General features: G+C 36.7%; 1 protein-coding gene across 2 annotated transcripts; it reads right to left on the bottom strand.

Annotated features, from left to right (window-relative positions):
• Nucleotides 1-285: 285 nt before the first annotated feature.
• LOC145331492 (uncharacterized) lies at nt 286-25,403 on the bottom strand. Of its 2 annotated transcripts, XM_080176184.1 has the most exons (10): nt 25,248-25,403; nt 24,177-24,225; nt 16,573-16,617; nt 16,026-16,111; nt 13,971-14,010; nt 13,453-13,498; nt 13,105-13,127; nt 3,908-3,994; nt 3,359-3,439; nt 286-2,198 (listed from the first exon to the last, which is right to left on the bottom strand). In XM_080176184.1, the coding sequence occupies exons 1-10, from the start codon at nt 25,291-25,293 to the stop codon at nt 2,162-2,164; spliced, it is 540 nt and encodes a 179-aa protein (XP_080032310.1). In that variant the 5' UTR covers nt 25,294-25,403; the 3' UTR covers nt 286-2,161. The 2 variants fall into 2 exon arrangements, with proteins under 2 accessions (XP_080032310.1, XP_080032309.1); XM_080176183.1 differs by lacking the exon at nt 13,105-13,127 and having other exon boundaries at nt 13,430-13,498; nt 25,248-25,401.
• Between the last annotated feature and the right edge of the window lie 1,728 nt (nt 25,404-27,131).

The raw sequence follows: 27,131 nt of genomic DNA, 5'->3' as shown, positions 1-27,131 counted from the left end.
TTTTCCTTTTAAAACTAAAATGGAAAATAAAGGGTTCGAGTTACCCCCCCCCCCCTCCCTTATTTTAAGTGCCCCTAGAAGCATCTATATAAAAAGTAGTAAAGTTTATTGTTTGACCGTTATGATCTCGCTAACCGCTAAGTTTTACATTGTAGGAAAGCTTCATATAAATCTTGAGAATAGTTTTAGGCTATTTTCTTCCTATCATTCTAATAGGGAGCCACTAAATGAAAGGAGCTAAGACACTGGTGCAAAATAAACAAATAGTATATTTTAATAAATAAATCTTATTGCTACGTATATTTCAAAATTATTAATTGTTTTCAAATTACAGGCTAGCCAATAATTTATATGTTACAACAAATTAAATTAAAAATTATCAAAATGATTATAAATAAAGTGAAACTTTTAAGGACTCGTAGGAAACGGGACACAGGTATTATACAGCGAGTAAAATGCTTAAAATACAGCGATAAATTGCATTTTAAACAAGCATACTGAAAGAGAGGTTTGTCAGTTTAAAAACTGGTCTCGGACCTATTAACAGTATAAAATTTAACGGTGCATTATTAGTATTTTAGTCGCGTGATAATCGTAGTTTCTCCTTTCCTTCAAGTGCATGAAAGTTTCACTTTTTATAATCCTTTTGATAAATATATGTTATTAGTAGCTGTGTTTAGTGCCCTAAGAAAATGGGGATAGATGTCACCGCTTTTGGCCTACCTATTCTATCAACGTCATAGAAGAGGGAAAGAGAAAGGGAAGGGAGAAAGAAAACCCTAGAAAAGAGATGGGGTATAGGGTATTTCTGATGTCAATGGAGTAGGTAGGCCAAAAGCTGTGACATTTATCCCCATTTTGCTAGGGCACCATAGACAGCTACATGTATTATAGTTTACTTTTACTTGGTGCTAAAATAAAATTGTGTATAAAAACAAGAAATTTTCCCTTCTCGCATTTGTTTTCATCTTATTTCTACTTTCTAATCAGCTATGATAGTTCTAGGGATCTTAAGGGACAAGACAATGGACAATAAGTTGATATACTTTCCCGATGATGATAAACAAAATGACTCCTTCTGTGGATCAAAATCATTGGTTGCAATGTTTTGACACAACTAGTTTGGATCCAACTAATAAAATTTTTACAAATGTACCCAAGGTTTTTCAGCGATGGAATAAGATAAAGTCGTTATAAGACTTTGGGTACAAGTGTAATTTACAGTCCAATATCCTCTCCCTCCCTGGATTGTTCAGGGCTGCAGGACTCATTCAAATTTAAAGCAGCTTGAAATGAAAATAAACAGAGGGCAGAGTTGATATAATTGATGTATTGACATGCTACCTTGAAATCTTGCACAAACAAATTTAGGAAAATAATTTATTATCCAAAATTTTGATGCCAGATTATAAGGCAACTTGTTGATGCTTCAATAATATTATTTTATATTATAAATCTATTATGGAACTATAGTTTTTATCACTACATTAATATCATCTTTTAAAATATTGTACATGAGCTTTTTATAGAACTACTGAACATGACAAAAAATATTTATTTTAAGATATATGTCATGCCAAAATTTGAAATTCTTATAAAAACTTTTTATATTGACCTATAATCTTAAAATAAATATTAAATCACATTATATACATAAATACAAATTCTTAAAATCTAAAATACTTCTTAAAAATCTAATTTCTAAAAAATGTATTTATTTTCCAATTATAATAAATAACCATATATAAAAGTTTTTAGAGCCTCCTTTTTAAAAACTTGATATAGGGTTATTAGTTTGTCAAAGTAAAAATTTTGTAAAAATACTATAATTATAAACTATATGAGAAATAAGTTTTAACAGCACAGAGAAAAAGATACAGAAAACAAATTGTAGTTTTCCTCAAATCACATAATGACCAAAGCAAAACTTTTTTATGCTTAATTTAGGGTAGGTTAGGTAAGGTATTTCAAAGAAAAGGCCATAAGATTATATGAGGGTTGGTGAATAGCGCAAAAAGTATGAATAATAGATGTTATGAAATAATATTTTTTATCATTTTTTAGTCTTCCCTATTTCTGAAATCATTTTTTCTGAATCTTTTTCTCTGACACATATTTAGTTTGGCACAGTTGGATTGTATCGATGTTCTTCAGGTTTTTCTTAGAGTTGGCGCATTATAGCATCAGCGTAGAATGGGCTGAAAGTATATTAATATTACTATAACAAGGATGACAACATCCATAAAAAGCGAAGCTCCGAAACAGTAGGACAAATGAACATTAAAAACTTGTAGTGTCAGAACTAAATAATCAGAATATAAATGTTGAAATAAAATTGTAAATTTGTCGAAAAACTGCTTAAATGCATTATACTGTTTACAGACATACTTACATGTTTAGAGCTTGATTATAGAGATTCTTCGCTTAAAACAGTGTACTTTGTTGTCCTAGGAATCAGTATTCCAAAAGTCAAATCAATTGGATAATTTTATCACATAAAAAATTGTTGTTAAAAATCAACATGCTTAAAATGCCCATATGGACTTTCTAGTAACGACTATAGAGTTGCTATGCTTTTTATATCGTACCTAACTGCGACAGGAATAACCATGCAAAGTTTGGAATCAATAGGACAATTCGAACCTGTTTAAATTAATGAAAAGAGCTAACTGTCCGTGACGTATGTACATATGGACTGACACTAATTGTAAAAAATCTTTGAATTAAAAATTAAAATATTTCTACCCCATCTTGTTTTGCAAGTAAAAATGAGTGTATCTCATAGCTCAATTATATAATTTGGATATATTACTAGTATGTCTAAGGTTTGTACCCAATTAAGAGAAGGGATCTTTTGTATTTGTTGAATATTAGCAGTTTCTGTGTAGTAAAAGTTGTTGCAAATATAGATATTAAATTAAAGTTAATTTTGCTTTACTTTAATGGTTATTTTTCATTAGTAGCAAAGCTTATCTAAATAAATGTATATTTGTCTTATTGTCTATATTTCATTTGTCATGATAAAAACTTTAACATCACGCAACCTTTAAAATCATGAAAACTTTAAAATCTAGGAATCGATCTAGCACCCCAATTAATGAACAAATCTTAATAAAACTTGGTGAAGAAAATTAATTAATCCCTAAAAATTTCAGCCCTCTATCTTGAAAAAGATTTGATAAGATCATGAAAACTCGAAAATATAGGAATCGATTTAGCACTCCAAATAACAAAACATTGTACAGATTAGATGGACAGACATTGTGAATTATAGAGTAGTTTCGCTACTAAAGACAAGCGGATAGAGATGGGTGGGTATTGATACACATTCCAGCTCTTTTAGAGATCTTAGTGTTACCTTTCCAAAATGTGTTTGAACTGTTGTTTGTCTTTCGCCGCCTGGGACCTCAGGTGTCTCATTATAAAATCATTCAGAGGACTAAACAACAAACAAAAAAATAATGCACAATTAGATTGGCAAAGTAGAGGAAGAAAGGCACTCAAAAATTAGCCACGTGACGTCATAAAAATGAGTGATTATCCATCTCTTTTTTAGGGGGTTTCTTTCCCACTTCTCCTCTAATCTCCCCCATTTTCATGACGTCATGTGAACACTGTAATAGTGTCTGACTGTTTATGACGTAACAAAAAAAAATTAGCCAATGAGAGGCCGTTATTGACCAATGGTAGAATTTATAGTGGCCTCTCATTGGCTAATTTTTTTTGTTACGTCATAATCAGTCAGACACTGTTACTGTGTTCCGTCATGTAGCTGAATTTTTCTTATCTTTTGGCTGAACAATGTTGGGGACTTTAATTAATTTTTGATTGGTTGGCTCATTAAGTTGAATGTCCTAATATCGGCCATTGTCTTATCCCTTTAGATCCCTGGTTATGGTGTGGTTACCTGAAAGCGCTGACAGACATTGATTTTCTTTTCTTTTTCTGAGTAGGGTCTCTGAGTGGCAACATCATCAAGTTATCATACATAGGCCTATACAAAATATCATCAGAACAAGATTGGCTTCTATGGAAACTTATGCCTTTTCAAAAAAAATAGTTACCGCATCGTATTATAGACCTATTTCCGCAAATATTAAAATGAAAAAATTTATGATTAAAAACAATTTCTTAGCCCTGAAGGCCCAGGCTAACAAAACTGGTATAAATATTATATTTTGATTTTATTATTCGTGACAAATTGTCTGTCATAAGATGCTGTACATGATTTTTCAGTATGGCAAAGAACCAGTCCATATCTTGCTGATATTAATCAGATTTGAAGCCACACTGGAAAAAAATTACTGTCCTTTTATGTTTATAGACAATTTATAAACCTCTGGCATATTTTGAAACTAAACCGAAGAAAAAAAAGGTGAAGTTATGTAAAGTTTCATTAAGAAAGACACAAATACATCCTACTACTTTATTAGATAAATTAAATTAAAGTTTAGAATAAAAAAAACATAAAAATGTGTACATAAATTAATTGGTTGAAAATAGCATGAAAAAATGGCGCTTTCACAGTACCGACAAAGTCCAAATTGTGTCAAAAATGATCCATCTGACGTCATAAAAATGAGGGAGATGATAGTAGAAGTGGAAAAGAAAACCCGCTAAATAAGAGATGGATAATCCCTCATCTTTATGACGTCACATGGATCATTTTTTACACAATTTGGTGTTTGTCAAAGTAACTTTCTGAGCATTATTAACACCTGCCCCCTCCTCCCCCATATATTTTGAAATAAATTAAAAAAAGGGGGTGGAGGTAGTTTTTTGTTTGTTTGTTATTATTTTAAGCGAGTCTAGGTAAGATTATATTAAGTGATGAAAAAACTACCCCGAAAATTTTATTTAATTTTTTTTTACAAAATAAGGGGGCACGGTTTTCAGTGCCTAACCGGGATCTTGTGGGAAAGCACCAGATGTATCCTTTTAGTGACATAAACAAGTTCGAACAAATAAAATAAACACATCAAAAACATTCTGTTTTGTACAAAAAGATATTTACTACATAATGATATGTATATAGTATGTACTGTAATAAACAAAGAATGCTTTTAAGAATTATTTTTTTTATAAAAAAAACAAGTAGATTGTTTACAGAAATAATAATAAACAGATGAAAATCCTTCTGCTTTGCTATTTTTCCCCTTTTATATTGCCATTCATTCTAAAAACTTTTTTTTTTGACACAATTTATTTTAAACTAGCGGCTCCATCTAATGTAGCCTCTAGGGGCACTTGAGAGAAGGAGAGTAAGTCAACCCTCAACTTACCATTTTTCCCTTCTATCTATCTATCTGGCTGTCTGTTTTTGAGTCTGTCTATTTGTCTGTCTATCTAATTGTCTGTATGTCTATCTATTACCCAGCCGACAAATTTGCGAAATTTTCGCCAACTTTCGCAAATAAATTGCGAAAAAATGGCGAATTCGCGAAATATTTGCGATTATATGTTGCGAAAATTAGCGAAAGTTTGCAAAATCGCATATTTTGCGAAACCTTGCGAAATCACGACAAAACATGCAAAAAAAAATTAGCGAAAATGTGCGAAAATGCTTTTTTTTGGCGAATTTTTTTGGGTTGCTAAAATATACAAAATCGCAAAAAAAAAATTAGATAAAAGTTGCAAATTCGCAATAAATCTTAAAATGTGCTAAAACTTGCTAATTCACTTAAAATGAAAACTTCCAAATTACCTATCTTGCTAATAATTGCTAATGATTGCAATTTAGCACTAATTAGATTTATTCCCAATCTTGCTAATTAGCAAGTTTTAGAAAATTTTGAGATATAGTGCGATTTTGCAACTTTTATCTTAGCTTTATAATTGCGATTTTGCATACTTTATCAACCCTAAAAGTTCGCCAAAAAAAAAAACTTTTTCGCTTATTTTCTCCCTAATTTTTATAATTTATAATCTTGCTAATTAGCTAGTTTATCACATTTTGAGATTTAGTGCGATTTTGTATATTTTTGCCAAATTTTTTAAAATTCCCAATCTTAATTAGCAAGTTTAGCATATGAGATTAAGTGCGATTTTGCATATTTTTGCCAATTTTTGAAAATTTTCAATCTTAAGCTAATTAGCAAGTTTAGCATATGAGATTAAGTGCGATTTTGCATATTTTTGCAAATTTTTGAAAATTTTCAAGCTAGCTAATTAGCAAGTTAAGCATATGAGATTTAGTGCGATTTTGCATATTTTTGCCAATTTTTTAAATTTTCAATCTTGCTAATTAGCAAGTTTAGCATATGAGATTTTGTGCGATTTTGCATATTTTCGCCAATTTTTGAAAATTTTCAATCTTAAGCTAATTAGCAAGTTTAGCATATGAGATTAAGTGCGATTTTGCATATTTTTGAAAATTTTCAAGCTAGCTAATTAGCAAGTTAAGCATATGAGATTTAGGGTGATTTTGCATATTTTGGCCAATTTTTTTAATTTTCAATCTTGCTAATTAGCAAGTTTAGCATATGAGATTTTGTGCGATTTTGCATATTTTCGCCAATTTTTAAAAATTTTTATTCTTGCTAATTAGCAAGTTTAGCAAATGAGATTTAGTGCAATTTTGCATATTTTCGCCAATTTTTTAAAATTTTCAATCTTGCTAATTAGCAAGTTTAGCATATGAGATTTAGTGCAATTTTGCATATTTTCGGCAATTTTTAAAAATTTTTTTAAATTTTCAATCTTGTTAATTAGCAAGTTTAGCATATGAGATTTAGTGCAATTTTGCATATTTTCGCCAATTTTTTAAAATTTTCAATCTTGCTAATTAGCAAGTTTAGCAAATGAGATTTAGTGCAATTTTGCATATTTTCATCAATTTTTTAAAATTTTCAATCTTGCTAATTAGCAAGTTTAGCATATGAGATTTAGTGCGATTTTGCATATTTTCGCCAATTTTTTTGAATTCCCAATTTTGCTAATTAGCAAGTTTAGCATATGAGATTTAGTGTGATTTTGCATATTTTTGCCAAATTTTTTTAAGTTCCCAATTTCCCTAATTAGCAAGTTTAGCATATAAGATTTAGTGCAATTTTGCATATTTTCGCCAATTTTTTTAAATTTTCAATCTTGCTAATTAGCATACATATACATATATTAAAAAGGCCTAAAAAAAAAGTTTTTCTAAAAAGTAAGAGACACCTAGTGGCAAATATTTGAACTATATAAAGTAAAAATTTGTTTAACTCTATTTTAAATGTGCAATGGAAAAGACAGCTCTCCACAATTTTATACAAATGGAGGGAGGGGACATTGGGCTGTTTTTTACACTAGTCCCCAAAGTCTTAGTATTGTTCCTTGGCTTAACAACTTTAGGAACTTTATTGAATTTTCATTGGTTGTGTTATTAAGTTGAGTGTTTAAACATTTCAATCACGAAAACTAATCTACAGAAGAGGTAATTTTGTGCGTCATTATTGAGGATATGCAAATCCATTTAGATTTTATTGAGAACATTTCCCGTTAGATAGACAATTGATGTTTTTGGGTATTAATAGGGATTATGTGAATTGTATTTCTTATATACCCATTATTTAGTTCAAAGATGAAAACGCACGAGCATTGTCGGTCAAATATGCGCACTAGACCAATAGCAGTTACATGAGGTGCATGTGAGAGCATATGAGCGGTCAAACTGGACACGTAATAAACAGGGAGGGATTGGGGATTGGAATTTAAAATATGCAGCTACCCAAATTTTATAAAACGTTTGCTCATTTTGGTTGGCTTTTAAAAGTTGGATACTTTTCTAAACTTTATATAAATATTTATCTCAAACTAAATCAAATACAGGATGCTTTACATTTGAAAATTAAAAAAACAGTGGTGCTTCACTGATAACTCTGTGTTTGTTCGTTAAAATCTCGGTAATCATTAAACTGATTAAGTAATTCATTTTAGGGAAGCTTCCATAGGTCCGTTTTTAAGCAATTTTAGTTTATCATCTTATCTTGTTTATCAACATTGGGAATGTATGTATATCAATTTATGATCCTCGGCCTCTCAGGGCTAATTAATTTTATCTTATAATTGTACATTATAATATCCGCGAAAAGCTGTTTATAATACGATGTTAGCTTATGAAATAAAATCTTTATGTTTTTTCTTCCAATATGTGAATAATATTCAAAAAGATGCATATTTTGTTTTATAAGTTGACCTCTAACTCATCAAAAAAACCTGTACAGTGACCACCTGGAGGCCTGGAGCTCCGGAACCTGGAGGACTATCCAAAAAATCTTAAAACTTGGGAAATTCATCATATAAGAATGATTTTACGTATGTAACATAAGTTGTGTATAGAGAGAGATAGTTGTGTATGTATATTTATATATTTTTAAAAGCGAAGCTTTTCTATAATTAGGGTCGGTCCGTCCGTACGTTCGTCCGTACGTCCGTCCGAGATAGATAGCTTTTATTCGTTAATTTAGGCAGGTTAGAATTGTCCTATCGATTTCAAATTTTGCATGATGATTCCTGTAGTAGTTAGGTACGATTTAGAAAGCGTAGCAACTCTATAATCATTACCAGAATGTCCGTACGTCCATTTTAAACATGTTGATTTTTCTACTTTTTTAACAACAAATTTTTATGTGATCTAGTTATCCGTTTGATCTGATTTTTTGTATATTGATTCATGGGACAACAAAGAACAATAGTATAAGCGAAGCAACTCTATAATCAAGTCCTAAAAATGTAAGTATGTCCAGAAACATTATCCCGTATCAAGCAGTTTTTGAACAAATTTACTTACAATTTTGCTTCGACTGTTTCGATTCTTTTATATTCTGATTATTCAGTTCAGACACTATACAAGTGTTAATGTCCGTTTGTCCTACCGTTTCAGTGCTTCGTTTTTATGGATGTTGTCATCCTTGTTAAAGAGCAATTGAAAATTTAATGCAAACTCAGGGATCTAAAGTGATAAGACATTGAATGACAAAATTACCCCTTATATTATCAAAATTAGAGGCTGAAACGTTTGAACACTTAACTTAATTAACCAACCAATCAAAATTCTCCAAAGAAAAAAAATATTACTATAAATCTTATAAAACTTTGGGGACTAGTACATTAAACAGCCCATTGTCCCCTCTTTCTCTTCAAACTTTTCCAACAAATAATCTAATTGTTCATAAGGGGTAATTGTCAAAAAAAAATCAATCTTTTATCTTTTATAAGAGCCGAGAAAATCACGTTTCCCCCAAACTAAGACAGACGGACATTTCAAATTATAGAGTAGCTTCGCTACTGATAAAAAAAAACAATAAATATCAGAGAGAGAGAAAGGGGACAATGGTTATATTACACTGGTCCCCAAAGTTTTACAATAACGTTTTCTTATTGGTTGACTTAAATACTTTGGGGACTTTAGTAAATTTTGATAAGTTGGTTTATTAAGTTGAGTGTTCAAACTTTTAAACCACAAATTTTTAATCTACAGAAGGGGTAATTTTGTATATCAATTTATCGGCCATTTTCCTATCCCTGTATAACATACACTTAATCATAGAGTAGTTGCATTTATTCAATTGTTCATTAAAATTTTTCCAGTTTGGCTTAAAAACTGACTATTATCCCCTTGATTAGAACCGGTTCTATGTTCTGAAGCTTAAGATCTCAATAACTACTGAACCGATTGGGCTTTCTATTTCAGGTAAGCTTAATATTTGTCTTGTGATAGTTTTAGGCTATTTTATTTTAAGTCGTGGATTGGTTTTAGGCTATTCTATTTTAAGTCTTGGGAAGGTTTTAGGCTTTTTAACCCTCCCCTTTGAATACAGAGCCACTAGAAGCTAGGGGCGTAACCGCTAGTATTATATAATGGATTATTATTACATGGATTTTACACAAGATTATCATGTACTTTAATAAAGTGAAACTATTAGCTGGCTAAAAGAACAAACGCTCTTATCCACCCACTTTACCCCACCCCTCCCCTTCTACGAACAAACTAACAAATAAATGATATTCAAGTTAGTGAACCATTCAATGAAAATTCAATAAAAGTAACTTATATAGTTAAAAATTTTCTAAGTTGTACCTACGTACTACAGGAATCACCTTGCAAAGTTTTAAATCGATGGGACAATTCTAACCTGCCTAAATTGACGAAAAATATGACAATTCTAACTACTTAAATCTATAATACAAAGTAGAACGATGTCTGTCTGTCCGTCTGAAGCTTAAGATCTCAGTAACCACTGAACCGTTTGGGCTCTACTCTTCAGAGAATATACCAACTGGTCCTGAGATGGTTTTAAGCTATTTTCTTGGGGGGTGGGACACCCCCACCGAATGAAAAATCAGGTTAATCAAACATCTTGGTGCAAAGCCCCTAGAGGCTTTATATATCCTATTATATAAAGTAGTAAGCGTTTTTTGTCTGTCCCGAAGGATCTCGCTAACCGCTAAACTGATATTGTTCCCCTTTACAGTGAAGCTTCTTATAGGTCCTGGTAAGGTTTTAAACTATTTTTGGAGAGGGTGTCTTCACTTCCCTCCTCCCAAAAAAATATTTTTAAAATTCTTTTTAAACTCAAATTTAAAAAGTGATAAGGTCAACTTTTCCCCCTCCTACCAGTGCCCCTAGAGGCTTCTAGGGGCGTAGCCGCTAGTCCTTTTATATAAAGTAGTAAGCGTTTTTTGTCTGTACTGAAGGATCTCGCTAACTGCTGAACCGATTTTGTTCTCCTTTACAGTAAAGCTTCTTATAGGTCCTAGGAAGATTTTAAACTATTTTGGGAGAGGGTGTCTTCACCCCCCTCCCCCCAAAAAATATCTTCTTTATCTTTTTGAAACTCAAATTTTAAATGGGATGATGTCGACTTTTCCTCCCCCTACCTTAAGTAAAGTGCCCCTAGATGCTTCTAGGGGCGCAGCCGCTAGTATACATATATAGCAAAGCTTTCTGTCCCTATAGGTTGAAATCTTTATTTTCATCAAATCCTAAAAGGAATAGATTAATTCATCGTTAGATGGTTGTCCGCGGATAGTAAAATGAAAACTTGTAAGATTAACTCCAGTGTTATTGATTTTATTTTACCCTATGCGGAATAGTGTTTATTGTGATACATGACCCAAGAACCGGTTCTAATCCAGCATAAATTTATCAGATTCAATACCATACCGGTTAAATATTTGTCTGTTCTTGTATATGGAAATTTACGGATAATTAAAATTGACATTGAATTTGAAATTCACTTAATATAAGGTGTAGAAAACAGGGATCTAAAGGGATAAGACAATATCAAATGAATTCATGTACATCCTCAATGATGACACACAAAATTACCCCTTCTGTAGATTAGAATTAGTGATTGAAATGTCTGAACACTTAACTTATTAAGGCAACCAATAAAAGTTCAATAAAAGTCCCCAAAGTTGTAAATCCAACGAAAAATACTAAGACTTTGGGGACTAGTGTAAAAAACAATGTCCGCTCCCTCCCTGTGTATAAAATTGTGGAGAGTTGTTTTTATATTTTTTTCCATTTGGCATTTAAATTGGATTTCAACAAATTTATACTTTATATAGTTTTAATTTTTGCCGCTAGATGTCTCTAACATTTTAGAAAATCATAGTTTTTTTTGGTATTTTTGATATAAATATGGTTGTTTAAAAATTAAATAAGTATATCATATTTATAATAATTTCCTATTTCATTTTTTTCCGGTATTTTGAAATTTTTTGTAAGAAAGAATAACAAAATCTGAACAACAGACAACAGTATACAAAATTTGAAATCATTCAGCACACGATGGAAATTATTATAGCCTCTGTCACCTAAGAATAAGTATATGAGATTCTCATTACTTAACTTCTGAACCAGAGGATGAAGTTAAGCATATCTCAAGTAAAGTAATATGAATCCGCCAATATTTGCAAGGAAGGTTAGAAAAACATTGGCGAATTTGCAATACTTCTTGAGCCAGAGCTTACAATGTTAAGTTGAAATATGACGTAAAATTTTGTGAAAAATGTGCAAATAAACATACGGATCCGCTGGGTAGATTAGGAGAATGACTGCTAATTTGCAATGATACGTAAGCTAGAGCTATAATAATAGCCGCGAAAATAAATAGACAAAATTCGCGAATTAGCAAGAATTAGGAGGGAATAAAATAGAGAAAAGCCGCAAATTCGCAATGATTTTGAGGAAAAAAGAGAATAGCCGCAAAAATAAAAAGATAAAAGTCGCGAATTTGCAAGAATTTTCAGGAAAAATATAGTGAATATCCGCGAATTTGCAAGGATTTCTTGAGAAAAAAACCGCGAATTCGCTAGTTTTATCTGCGAATTTTTTGCGATTTATAAAAGGCGAATTTATTAAAGGTGATGACGAAGAATCGCAAATATTTTGCGAAAAATGCTAATTCGCGAAATTTCTCTATTTATTTTCGCTAAAAATTAGCGAATTTGCATATTTTCGTTCTCTCAAAAATCTAATTAACACAGTCGCAATTATTAGCAACTTTTAGCTTGCTAATTCACAATTTTTAGCAACTTTTAGCTTGCTAATTCGCAATTTTTAGCCTTTACATTTCGCAAAATTTTCGCGAATTCGAAATTTTTCGCAAAAAATACAAAAATTTTGCTAAAAACTGCTAATTTGGCTTTAATCCCTTGCTAAAGTTCGCGATTTTGCCTGGCGAAATCGCAAATTTGTCCGCTGGGTATTTATCTATCTATCTATTTATCTATTTATCTATCTATCTTTCTATCTTTCTATCTATCTATCTATCTATCTATCTATCTATCTATCTATCTATCTATCTATCTATCTATCTATCTATCTATCTATCTATCTATCTATTTAACTATCTATGTATCTACCTGTGGTACATCCTTCTGATGACCTCCTCAGGGCTCATACTATCAAGACGGGTTATCTATCTATCTATCTATCTATCTATCTATCTATCTATCTATCTACCTGTGGTCCATCCTTCTGATAACCTTCTCAGGACTCATACTATCAAGACGGGCTATCTATCTATCTATCTATCTACCTGTGGTACATCCTTCTGATGACCTCCTCAGGACTCATACTATCAAGACGGGCTATCTAACTATCTATCTATCTACCTGTGGTACATCCTCCTGATGACCTCCTCAGGACTCATACTGTCAAGAAAGGGCTATCTATCTATCTAACTATCTATCTACCTGTGGTACATCCTTCTGATGACCTCCTCAGGACTCATACTGTCAAGACGGGCTACATATCTATCTATCTATCTATCTATCTACCTGTGGTACATCCTTCTGATGACCTCCTCAGGACTCATACTGTCAAGACGGGCTACATATCTATCTATCTATCTATCTACCTGTAGTACATCCTTCTGATTACCTCCTCAGGACTCATACTGTCAAGACGGGCTATCTAACTATCTATCTATCTATCTACCTGTGGTACATCCTTCTGATGACCTCCTCAGGGCTCATACTGTCAAGACGGGCTTTCATTGTTAGAGGACTACAAACAATAAATAAAACTTTTATTTCAATTTAATTCAAGAGAGTTTGGGATTTTTCTTGGGTAGGATTGTTTACCCTCCCCTAAATAGTTATAAATTTTCTCTGGACACATAGAAAGTTTCGCTCAAAATTTTGTTTAATATATTTTGGGTAAAGTAGACAGATCCATAGTGATCTATTCATGGTTACCCGGGCAGAACTGATTAGGGTTTAGGTTGTTTATTGTTATAGTAACTTTAATTGTACTTGAATTTTATATTTTTTTTTTATTTTATGACTATGTACAATTTTCATGTCGAAATAAATATGTTTATGTTTAAGATGAACCAAAACGGTCCTGCGGTTAAAATTTAAAAAAAATGTTATCTAATATGTTAGAATGTATCAAGCGAGGCATTTAGACGTACGTACAGACAAGGGTAAGATGTAGAGTAGCTGTACTATATAAACATTAAATATATTATATTCACCTGACTTTTGTAACACCAGAAGTAGTAACAATAGGCTTTTCTACAAAAAAATAAAAGTTATTTCTCGCATCGTATTATAAACAGCTTTCTGCGGATATAAAATGAACAATTACAATATTAAAAACATTTTTTTTAGCCCCGAGATGCCAAAGGCACGGGCTCCCATTGCCTTCCAAGAGAAAAATGATCCGCCACCTAAATTTGAACCTAGTAATAGTGTCTAACTTTTTATCTTTGTGACGTAACAAAAATCGAAGGATGAGAGGGGAGGTGAGAAAGGAAACCCCTAAAAAAGAGATGGATTTTTGTTACGTCACAAAGATAAAAAGTTAGACACTATTACTAGGTTCTCCAAATTTTTTTTTCACTTTTTATTTTAAAAACTAAAATTTAAATTGATGGGGGGGGGGTCGACTCTCCTTCCCCCACCTAAAGTGCCTCTTGAAGCCTCTAATATCGTAGTCACTATTTATCATTCATTGCAAGGCAATTCTATGTATTTAATGGTGACTGAACAAAGTGTCTCACAAAATCAGCCATGTGACGTCATAAAAATGAGGGAGATGAAAGGAGAAGTTGGAAAGAAAACCTCTAAAAAAAGAGATGGATAATCCCACATTTGTATGACGTAACGTGGCTAATTTTTGAGTGACTTTCTGCCTCTACTTTGCCAATCTAATTGTATGACGTCACATGGCTGATTTTTGAGACACTTTGTCAAATTACATTTAATGTATTTATGTAATGTTAACATTATATAGATATTTTTCAAAACAAGTTTGTTTCGGATTGATTTCATAGACGTCCAAGCTTTTTTTTTTTGGGGGGGGGGGGGTACAAGATTTGAGGGGGGGGGGGGTAATCGCCCTATTACCCCCCTCCCCCCTTAAACGTCTATGATTTATTTGTTCGGATTTTTTAATATTACTGTTTCCTTAGCAGGGACTTTAAGGGATAAGACATTGAACGATAAATTAGTATGCATGCATTCCCAATGATGATGAACTAAATCACCCAATATGTAGATACAAGTTTTTTTACCCAAAGTTTTTTAGTCAAAGAACAAGATAACGTGGTAATAAAACTTTGGATACTAGTGAAATTTACAGTCCAATATCTCCTCCATCCCTGGTCCTCCTGATGTATTTCGGTGAAAATAAAGAATTTAAAATTAATTTATTTGCTTCATTCATTCTTCAATTTAATATTATTTGGAGTTCATAAATTTTATTTTATTCAAAAATGATTTTTTTTTTGTGTACTTAACGTTATAGAAAATTAAAAAGGATAAATATGAAAACTTTATGTGTTATATATTATTCAAAAGGTTAAAAAAGGTTGAAAATATAACTAATTAGTTTCTCTGTTTTTTTGGTTGAAAATATTTTATTTAGGGTCGGTCCGTCCATACGTCTGTAACGGATACTAATTATCGTTATGTTTAGGCATGTTACAAACATCCCATCGACGGAAGATTATAACGTCATACGATAGAATAGCCAATGAGAGGCCAGTATATACTGTAATTGACCAATGGTAAAATTTATGCTGGCCTCTCATTCGTTATTCTATCGTATGACGTCATAATCTGTGGAGTGACTTTAATCATCTTCCATCGACGAAGCATCTCTATAAAACACGTCTTAAAGTGTAATTAAGTCCGTTTCGAACCATGATTAATTTTGGTCTGATTTGTTGATCTTCGCTTTGATGGATGTTGTATTCCTTGTTTCCTGTATGTTTTTGGTAATTTCCTTAAAAGAGCCTTTTTAAACACTAAACGACCCCCCCCCCTCCTCTTATCTTATTTATGGTATAATTAAAAATAGTGTAGAAAGGGGTAGTTTTTTGTATATTTGTTTTTTACTTTAGGTCAGGTTAGGTTATGTTATATTAGATACTGGGTAACCCACAGGGTTAATACATTCAATGTATATGTCCTGCAGTGATAGGGCCCCCTCCAGGCTTAGGGGGAAAAACTTACATCCCTCCATTATTTTCAATTTCTGCCAAAAATTAGAGGATGAGAAGTTTCAGTACTCCACCATTTTTTACCTTTTTCCTTTTGTTCTAAAAAATACGGGAGAAGAGCTCTAGCTTGTCTATGTTGTTGTAGGGCTCCTCCTTCATCATCCAAGTTTCTACAAGAAAATAGCCTAGAACCATATTATGACAAGTAGAAATATCTCTGAAAAGATATTGAGAACATAAGCATAAGGTTAGAGTTTATTCAAAAATCAAAATACAATGTTAGAAAGAATAGTTATTTCTCGCATCGTATTATAATTTTTAGAAAGGTGACTTTATACTAAGAAATCCAACTAATCATAGGTAACTTTTATATGTTTTGTCATATGCTTCACATTATACGAGAGAAGCAATTTTTAGACGAAATAATTTACTCAAGAAAAGCTTTGTCGTCCAAAGATATGCGACAATTTATAGCTGACTCATAATGCTAACGAAATGAAAAATTTTTCCCTTACGTATTAAAAACTGTAAAATGTTTGAACCAATATGACATGTCTGGAATATACATTCACTGTTATCCTATGTGCTCATTTAGAGAGGTTATATCGGTAGATTATCTCTAATTTATTACCTTAAAAATTCTTGTAGATAGGAAATATCATACTTCAAACTATGCCTAAAATTATTAGATTAATTAAGATAGATCTTATCAGAGCTGTTATATTGTGGTATGCGGCAGCTCTGGACCATGCAGAAACCAAGACATTATAGTGATGCTACGCATCTAGCTAAATCCTGTTGTTCTACAATTATAAAGCCACCTGAAAATATGTCAGATAACGGTACTGGTTTCATCCCTCAGTTGTCCTGCAAATGGAGGGAGGGGGTGTTACCCCTCCCTCTCCCATCTTAAGCACCGGAACCTTCCCCTTCAACCACCAAGTTATCAGCACCACCTCAACCCTGAGGATAAAGGATCTAAACCTGCCCTCACCTGATAGGATCACCCCCACACAGACTGTTGTTGTCACAAGTAATCATCAAACCTTCCCTCTTTAGTACCCAGACCTACCACTCAACCCCTCTATGCTTATCTACCTATTGTGCTGCTCCATGGGCTATCCTGCCTGCCCCAGACAGGGATAGCCATCTACCTAACCATTGCAATTACCTATGTTTTACTGTATGATTTATCTTTAACTATCTTTATTCCTAATCCATATGTATTTATATTATGGTTAACTGTATTCTTAATTCCCCCCACCCTTTCCAGGGATGGGGACTCATGATTGCCCAAACTGACTATTGTATATGTATTACAATGCTTTTATGTTATGATTATTTATTCCTATCCATTGTAGTAAATGTTTGTTGTATATAGCTTTAGTATATCTTAACCCTTCAATAAAGTGACAACTGAAAATAGATGTTGATCATTATCTAGTGAAAGCTAGAGAAGCGTAGCTTCTCTATAGTAAGGTGTCCACGTCTGTCACACTGCCGTAATCTAATTGAACTCCGGTGTCTGCCATTTATCCTCGGCGGATACCACAACTTTGGTGACAGCTGTGTGAGATTACGGCGAACCACAAGTGTAGAGCAGACGCGCATCTGAGGCTAAGGTACTCCCAGCAGTGAATCTGGCAAAACTGACGCAAGCAACCTGAATTACCCACCCTGGACAGCAAAGTTTAACTCTGCATCCGGCAGTTGTGGAAGCGAGACAGCGAAATTTGATGAATAACCGCGAGCAGCGCTGATATCTAACGGAGAATTGAGCGCCAAAAGGGCTGAAACAGGCCTGCGGACCGGCTGAAACAAGCCAAATAAGTGTAAACGGCTGAAAATAGGCCAATTTTACTGCAAGAGATAGCAGGATCCGAACCAGTGGCGCTAGCAGGACGGGACATTCCCTGCCGCCATCAGCTGGATTTGGATAAGCGGCGCTAGCAGGACGGGAAATTCCCTGCCGCCGATAGGCTGAAACACGCCACATAGCTGCAAGCGGCGCTAGCAGGACGGGACATTCCCTGCCGCCGATAGGCTGAAACATGCCACATAGCTGCAAGCTGCGAGCTAACATACGAGTGTAGTGCACCAGAACAGAGAAAAACTACGTCAACCCCGAGTATCCTGAGAGGCTACAATGCAGCCACCCATCTAGAAAACAGATATTATATCACATTTTCAGGGATTACCACCCTAGTGTGATGGCCAAACAATAGATTTATGAGCAAAGCTTGGCAAACAAATTGTTGTGTTGTGATAAATCTAAGAATAGAACAGGCTTGGATTATTGTGTATTGTGATAACAGCTAAAAATAGAACAGAGTTGGTAAACAAATCTGTTATGCAATTGTGATAAGGACAGAAATAGAAGCTAGATGTAACATAATAAAGACCCTGATATACAATCAAAACAATCTCAAGCCCACATCACAACAACAACAATACACCCCTTATTCCAAGGGAAGGGGAGGGGCCCCTCTCCATTGAAGGCAAATACAATCAGGGTGATATAATAGATAAACCTAGGATTAAGAAGAAAAGGCCCTATTACACCAGCACACAGTTACCCCCCTCCCTCACAGGGGGAACGGACGGAGTTACCCCCGTCCCCTCACGCGCTTCCCCCTTCCTACCCACACTAGACTAAGTCCGTCTGTAGTGTGGGGCTAGCGATCGGACACACAGAGCGCCATTCACGGATAGCGCAACAGAGTGCGGAAAATATCATAAATCCAACGGACGAAGCGGACCAATGAGAGAGCGAGTTGAGGGGTGAGAGCGCGTTTTCCCCGTGTGCGCGGATTTGACGGCGCGGACGCGCGTTACAAGGACAGGAGATTCCACGCACACACACACACACACACACCCACACAGGAGAGGGGCCATTCTATAGCATACATCATAGATATTTTTTTAGGAGAAAAACTTGCAAGCTCCTCCCTCCCTGTCTACAGTGTGATAAGGAAAACTAAACCAGTTCCTTAAACCCGCTCAGACCCTCAACATCTTCCTAGCCTGCCAACCCTACTTCAAAGCTGAATGGTTAGTGAAGCAAATATATGTATATATAAATACCCAAGTGATAAATAAGGTTGTTTTTTTTTTTGTACCATGGGTACAAGTAAGTGAATACTAACCTCACCAAACAACACTGGAAACTGATATGGTAACTGAACGAAAGTACGCCCACCCTGTGGACATAGCCTGACTTGCTGCCCCACACTGGGCAGTGGTGGTGTGTACCTGGACCATCGACCTTCATAGTTGTGAACTATATACAGAGGAAGCGTGATTTTTTTGGAGCAAGGAGGAAAAGCTAGCTAGCTCTGGGGATATTCCTATACACGTATATATATATATATGGGCGTGTAGCCATGTATATATATAGATAGCCTACCTATCCATATATCTACTAGCGGATACGCTCCTAGAGACATCTGGGGATACCTAACATATTCCCTGTTACCTTTAAGCTAAGATCCGCTGGTTACCACAGAAATCAAGAGCTATACTGGAAAGGAGAACAACTCAGGCTCAACAGTTAAACAAGACGCTGGCACAAACAGACCAACCCCCTGCTACTTATCATGGGGGCGCGCCAGCCACAGAAACTCTTGAGCCAGGAGGACCGAGCCTACGGCTACGTGGACTACCACCCTAATTACACAGCTATAGTATTTATACTAGGGGTGAGCCGGCTCGAACCTCCTTGCGGTGCGGCTACTCTACTCTGCTCCTATATCTACAAGATACTGCTCCTGTTATTACTTTGGCCTACTGTGTTGAGTACAGTGAACATCAAACACATGCCAGGTCACAGACCCCTGGTCCCTGAGATGCCCTTGTCTGGAAGGATGACTGAATGTCCGCTGCACAGCTCCTGTTCAGTTGGTGCTCAACGTACGAGAAATAGCAATACTGGACTGGGGATTGCTGAACCTGTAGGTGTCCCCCTGGGGGTGTTGAACGATGCAACTGAGCCTAATGAGAAGGTGACAAGCTTCAGAAACTTAGTGGCCAGCCCCAAGATGGACACTATTACCAGAACTGAGACTCCAAAGGGGCCCAGCCCTAGGGCCAGTACCACCTGTTTCTGGGGTGGAAAGGTCCTCCCTGGCACTGGCCTCCCCAATCTGGAGGATGGGGAGCTGTCCCAGGGGAATAGGCCCTTCACCCAGATGCCCGACGCGTACCTGGGGGTGGGGGAGCCGCCACCCAAGCCTCCCTGGGAGCCCCCAGGCATGGAACGACTGGGGACCGGCCTAAGGATGGGGACTGGTGACCTGCCGCAGTGGAAGACTTTACCCAGCACGGAGGGAGCAGGGTTGACCCGCAGCAGTGAGGCTGTCCCCCCACACTCCAAGACCAGATGCCGCTACTTTGTTGAACCACTGCACATGTCCCAGCCAAGTTCCTCCATGCTGCTGAAGATGGAGGCCCACCAGGATGCAGAGCTCAAACTAGGGGAGTCAATAAGAAGGCCACCACCTGCCAAAACCAGAACCACCGCAGGGGCTCCCCACCAGCAGCTGACGGAGCCTGGCAGGGACGCAATACCAGCTGGCAACTCTGGCCCAACTCAGGTGGCTACCAACAGTCTGCTGACAGTCCGGAATACAGTCCAGGCTACCATCAGTATGGCATCTTCTGGGCCTTGCTGGTCCACCAGTGGGTACCTGTCCACACACTGGCCACAGGTACCCCCCAGAGCTCATAGCCCCCTTTCCGACTGGCACCATCAACGGCCTTTGCTACCAACTACCTGGCATACCCAGAGGGAGGATCCCTCATGTGGAGAAGCACCTGCAGAAGCTAAGGCCGAGGCTGGCCTCGCCACCCAGGGGAGGAGAGCCGCTGTTGGATGGAAGGAACCTGTGTGTATGGGGAGGAGGCTGAATGTAACCAAGGGGCCACCACAAGCAGCCCAGCACCGCCTGACCCCTAGTAGGGGAGACCCTGTTTGTCAGCTGGTGCCCCAACTGGAGGAGGAGAGACCTGGCAGGTTGATACACCCTGGGGAAGCCGGCCTGATGGGACCCAGCTGGACGAAGGGGCGCTGCCGCTTCAACGGCCACACAGCCGCCAAGTGTAGAACCGGTTGGGACCAAGCAATGAAGAAACACCAGGCCGCCCAACAACCTGCATGCAACCAGTCTGCCACCCAGGTCCACCTGGAGGGAGATGCCCAGCCGTCACCCCAATTAGCTGCCGCCGCTGGGGCCGCGGCTACCCAGGAGTCTGTGTCTCAGATTGGGACCATAGTGGCCAGGATCAACGTGCTGGGAGGAGCGGCTGAACCCAACCGGGTTGGCCTGGACCTCAGCCTCAATCACAGGGGGCCGGTGTCCGTAACCCCTGTCGCCCCCAGCAAGAGCCGAGGGGCGCTACCCAGCGAGTCTGAGTCGATGTATGGGACGCCAACCGGCGTCGCCACCTGGAAGGAACAAGAGGTGCTTCCCTGCACCACCAAGCTGATGTCTGGGGCGACAACCGTCGCCGCCACCTGTGAAGACTGGGGGGTGCTATCCAGCGCCCCACGCTGGTGCCTGGGGCGACAACCGTCGCCGCCACCGAGAGACCTGGACCCCTGTGAAGACTGGGGGGTGCTATCCAGCGCCCCCACACTGGTGCCTGGGGCGACAACCGTCGCCGCCACCGAGATACCTGGACCCCGGAATGAGCCCCCAGCCAGCAGGGAGGGTCCAGCTGTCCCTCACCCTCAACTGCATCCAGCTGTCTACCTCCCTCAACCAAGCCAAGGTAATTGTATTGCACTGGTGTACCAGGAAGTTTGGGCTGGGCCAAACTTGCCTGCGCCCCCTGCATCTGCCCCAGGAGCCAGGATATCAGCCATTACCAGCCAAACTGAAGAAGCTTTGACCGCTGCCTGGGGAGTAACACCACTAGATGTGCCAAGTGCCGAGCCTACCCATAGAAGTAGAGGATCCCCAACAATTATGTCTACCCAAGATGGAGACAATGTGCCTGGACCCCTTCAGGCTAGGGGAGGAAATCCGGAGCCTTGTGCCTCCAGTCTACCAGCAGCAGTGGCCGTGGATGGGCCTGTCTCCCAGCCAACTAGAGCGGAGCCACCCTTGCAGATCCAAGACAGCCTCCGGCATAAAGGATGGACTGTTACCTTTCCCTACCCCGCAGGTCGGACTGCCATGCACCACCCTGCCAATGTCCAGAATGAGCCTGAAGGAGGCAACGCTCCTACAGTATGGCAACCACCACCTGCCCGCGTTGACAGAGACCCTGGAAGCCGAATGAACCTGACCAGCCCCGAGGGCGAAGAAACTGCGCCTGCATCCAGTAGCCAGCCTGCCAGCAGCAAGGTGACCAACACGATGGAGACCACCAGCCCAGCGGAGAAACCTGAAGAGGTGTATACCAGGCGGCTGTTGGTCCAAGCCCCCTCATGTGCTGTGCCACCCCTGGAGGTTGCCAGGGTGGCCTCAGAGGTACACATCCAACGGCCAGAATATCCAACAGGACCAGCTATTCCAGCAGATATAGCCGATTCCGTTAGACCTGGGGAGGGCTGGAGTCCACCACCATCCAGCAACTGGTATCCTGGCGGACCCATTCCACAAGGACAACAAACTGAAGGCCGCAACCACTGTCGGAAGTCTGGCGGTGCAGACAACCCCTCCAGCCTTCCGAGGGGAGAGTTGTGGTATGCGGCAGCTCTGGACCATGCAGAAACCAAGACATTATAGTGATGCTACGCATCTAGCTAAATCCTGTTGTTCTACAATTATAAAGCCACCTGAAAATATGTCAGATAACGGTACTGGTTTCATCCCTCAGTTGTCCTGCAAATGGAGGGAGGGGGTGTTACCCCTCCCTCTCCCATCTTAAGCACCGGAACCTTCCCCTTCAACCACCAAGTTATCAGCACCACCTCAACCCTGAGGATAAAGGATCTAAACCTGCCCTCACCTGATAGGATCACCCCCACACAGACTGTTGTTGTCACAAGTAATCATCAAACCTTCCCTCTTTAGTACCCAGACCTACCACTCAACCCCTCTATGCTTATCTACCTATTGTGCTGCTCCATGGGCTATCCTGCCTGCCCCAGACAGGGATAGCCATCTACCTAACCATTGCAATTACCTATGTTTTACTGTATGATTTATCTTTAACTATCTTTATTCCTAATCCATATGTATTTATATTATGGTTAACTGTATTCTTAATTCCCCCCACCCTTTCCAGGGATGGGGACTCATGATTGCCCAAACTGACTATTGTATATGTATTACAATGCTTTTATGTTATGATTATTTATTCCTATCCATTGTAGTAAATGTTTGTTGTATATAGCTTTAGTATATCTTAACCCTTCAATAAAGTGACAACTGAAAATAGATGTTGATCATTATCTAGTGAAAGCTAGAGAAGCGTAGCTTCTCTATAGTAAGGTGTCCACGTCTGTCACACTGCCGTAATCTAATTGAACTCCGGTGTCTGCCATTTATCCTCGGCGGATACCACAATATCCATACAAATGTATTACAGTGTCCCGGATTATAAAAATTTTGTTCAAATTTTAGCCCCCAGCCAAAATATGGTTGGTTTATGCAAAAAAATGACCCATGCAAAATATTTTTTCCATGAAGCAATAGTTCTGATGCAATAAATTTTTGACTTCCATAAGGGGGGCATCAAAATTTTTAAGTGATTGTACCGTCGCAATTTTCGCATTACAGAAAAAATATTTTGCCTGGGTCATTTCATCGCATAAATCAACCATATTTTAGCTGGGGGCCAAAATTTTTCTAATCCGGAACACTGTAATATCCATAACATGTTATATCCATATATTCACATAGATGTACCGTACCTATCTCAACCTATTTCTATATATAAAAAAAATATCTATGGTTGTTGAAAGAATTAGGGGAGTAATACCCCTTCAAAAAAATTACCTCTACAAAATTATTAGTATCTTTATAATAAAGAAACAGAATGTCTGTTTGTACTGAAGGATCTCGCTAACCGCTGAACCGATATGGTTCTCCTTTACAGGGTAGCTTCTCATAGGTCCCAAGAGAAATTGCCCCTAGAAAAAAATTACCCCTCCAATTTGTTTTTCTTTTTAAATTTAAATAAAAATTTGGGTTATTGAATTTAACTCCCCCTTTTTCAAATGCCCCTAGAGGCCTCTAGGGGCGTAGCCGCTAGCAAACTAAAAATAAAAAACAAAAAGAGACTTACTTAGACTGTTCCAAGTCAGAGCCGCTAATATCTGAACTGAAAGACGAACCTAAACATATTTGTAAGGGTTATAGTTTGATCATAAGCACAGCTATTTTTCATTTAATTTTTTAAAGATTATTAGCTTCATAAGTCTTGTATAATAGTTTTATGATATCTATTTTCAGACTTTAGGTTTTTGGGTGGTTTTAGGCTTTTTTCTAGCCTCTTCGAATACAGACTTCATAGATGCTAGGGATGTAGCCACTAGTATCTAATAACACAACTCTTTAATAAACACGAATGACAAAATCCATTACATAAAAACCTTAAAATCTAACTCTAGTTAAAACAAACAGTAACACTTGTATAGGAGAGTTTCAAAACTTATAAAGCAGAATATGAATTTAAAAATCTAAACAAAATTTTATAAAAATTGCTTAAATACGGGAATCTTTTTATACATATGTTCTCATTCGATTATATATATGAGTCGCTTATAATATTATACCTTGTTAAGAATCATTATTAAAAAAAACAGATAAATAGGGCATAATAATATCATACAAAAAAAATTTACAACCTCTGATTACAACAAGGTACAATGTTTTAGGCGAAGCATCTCTATAATCAAGTCCTAAACATTTTAGCATGCCCTTAAACAATTTTGCACTAAATTTACTTACAATTTTGTTTATACTTATACATTTATATTCTGCTTACTCAGTTCTGACACTCTTCAAGTAATGTTCGTTTGTCCTACCGTTTTAAAGCTTCGCTTTTATGGATGTTGTCATCCTTGACTTAAGCATAGTTCGTTTAGACTATGATTTATGAATAAACAACAATTTAATTAATAGCTACTTTAAATGCAGTACATTTAAAAAATTTAAAAAATAGAGGTTCTAACAGAAGCGTAAAAAAAGGCTAAAACCAACCAAAAACATTAATAAAGCTTCCCTGAAAAGTACAATCAATTCAGACCAACAGTTTCCGAGATATTTAGCTTCAGACAAGAAATTTATATTATAGGATAGAAAACCTTTGATAGTATATAATTACCAAAAAAAAACTTTTGATGATAAAACTTACCAACAAGTAGAGCTAGGGTCAAGAGTAAAAATTGGCTGTGAAACATTAGAGCCAGCCGAGGGTTAGGGAAACTAGACTTGGGGGTCCGTCCGGTTTTACTTGACACAAGCGATTGATGATTATTCCAACCGATCCATCGCTTTTCTACTTTTTCAATGTTACCCTCTCTCTGGTGCTCTTAAAAGTTGCTCCTTCCGAGATTTTCTTTTTTTCTATCTCCCGCATTTCTCTGAGTATTCAGAAAGTTAGAGATCTTGTCGAAAGTGTCCACTGAAAATTAATATTACAAGAGGGGTGGGGGGGGGGGGGAGGGACTGGACTCTCCCCTTCGAATGGTTACTCTTGTAATAAATTTCTACTTCCTAGTAAAACCCTTTAAAAAAATTGATGTTCATCCTTAATTACTATAATCAAAAAAATCTACTGGGGTTCCTTATTCAAGGGGCTTGAAAAATAGCTTTAAAACATCCCAAGACTTAAATCTGAAAATGAAATAGCCTAAAACCATCACTGGAACTATGTGAAGCTTACTTAAAATAGAGAACCTTACCAGTTCTGTAGTTATTGAGATCTTAAGCTCCGGACAAAAAAAAACCTACTCTTCTCCAAATTTTTTTTTATTCACAAAATTTGTTATTTTTTAACCACCACCAAAGAAAATAGTTCAAAACCGTCCACTACAGTAGCTATATTCCCTAAAGAGTAGAGCCAAATCGGTTCAGCGGTTTCCCAAATCATAAGCTTCAGACGAACAGACTTGTATTTGTATAGATTATTTATTACCTCATTTTTGTGCATGGGAAAGCTCCCAAAGTTTTAAGGCCAACGAATGAGAGATCATGTTTATAAAACGTAAGTTGACAGCATAATTTACAGTCCAGTGTCTCCTCCCTCCCTGGTAAAATATTAAATATCTTGTACATATAATTCCCTCTCAGCCAAACTGAGACCTTATCCCATTAATTCTCTGTGAATGCCGCGCTAAATTATGGTGCGCATTTAGCGCAGATTGTGTTCACAACTTTGGCTTCACTAGGCGCGCCATAAGTAACATGAAAATGTGATTTATCTAATAAAATGTGCATTTAAATGAATTTATTTTTATGATAATCTATTATGATTTATTAAATTATAATTATTGTCCATTTTTTATTATTTAGGAAATTTAAAGATATAGGTATTCGTTTTGTTGTTTAACTAAAATATAAAAAATAGGTAACAATTTTAAACATGCAATTTATTATTAAACATTATAATATTATTTTTTTTTTAAGTATTAGGTAATTAAAGGTTAATTTATTGCAACTTTAGAGGTATTTAAGTTAAACCCTAATTTAATAGTAAATATTTCTTAACGAAATAAACGAAACATGTGCAAGTTTAAATAAAAGGGATTTCGATAAAATGAGTTTAATTCAGAGAGGGAGGGAGTTATTGTGGCCTGCTAATTAGACTGGTACCCAAAGTTTTATAACTTCATAATCTTATTCGTTGTATTTAAAACTTTGGTTACATTTGTTAAATATTGATTTTTTGGTACGTTTGTACGTTATATACCTAAGTGTCCTAACTTTTAAACTAATTTAATTTTAATTTACAATAAGTTGTAATTTTGTATATTATCATTTAGCCTCATATCAATTTAATCGTCCATTGTCTTTTCCCTTTAAATCTCTGAGAAACATAATGAGATCTTACCTAAATACGGGTTTGATTTTATAATGGTCAAATTCTTAAAGAAATTAATGGATTTATTATGACTTGGATCTTACACCAGATTATCATGTACTAATATTAATTTTGTAGCAGGCTAAAATAACGATCTCCCCTTTACCCCATCCCCTCCCCTCCTACTGGATGAATGAACTGACCAATAAACGATGT

Source organism: Acartia tonsa, chromosome 11 (assembly GCF_053477335.1).
Source record: "Acartia tonsa isolate MP-2025a chromosome 11, ASM5347733v1, whole genome shotgun sequence".
Taxonomy (NCBI): Eukaryota; Metazoa; Arthropoda; class Copepoda; order Calanoida; family Acartiidae; genus Acartia; species Acartia tonsa.
This window is presented reverse-complemented; position numbering and strand designations above follow the sequence as displayed.

Bases quoted from the DNA above. Each gene is read 5' to 3' on its own strand.
- LOC145331492 (XM_080176184.1), bottom strand. From the start codon at position 25,293: ATGTTTCACAGCCAATTTTTACTCTTGACCCTAGCTCTACTTGTTG. The intron at 24,226-25,247 runs GTAAGTTTTATC...AAATATGTTTAG, and splicing joins GACCCTAGCTCTACTTGTTG to GTTCGTCTTTCAGTTCAGAT. The intron at 13,499-13,970 runs GTGAATATAATA...TATTGTTTGTAG, and splicing joins TCTGGTGTTACAAAAGTCAG to TCCTCTAACAATGAAAGCCC.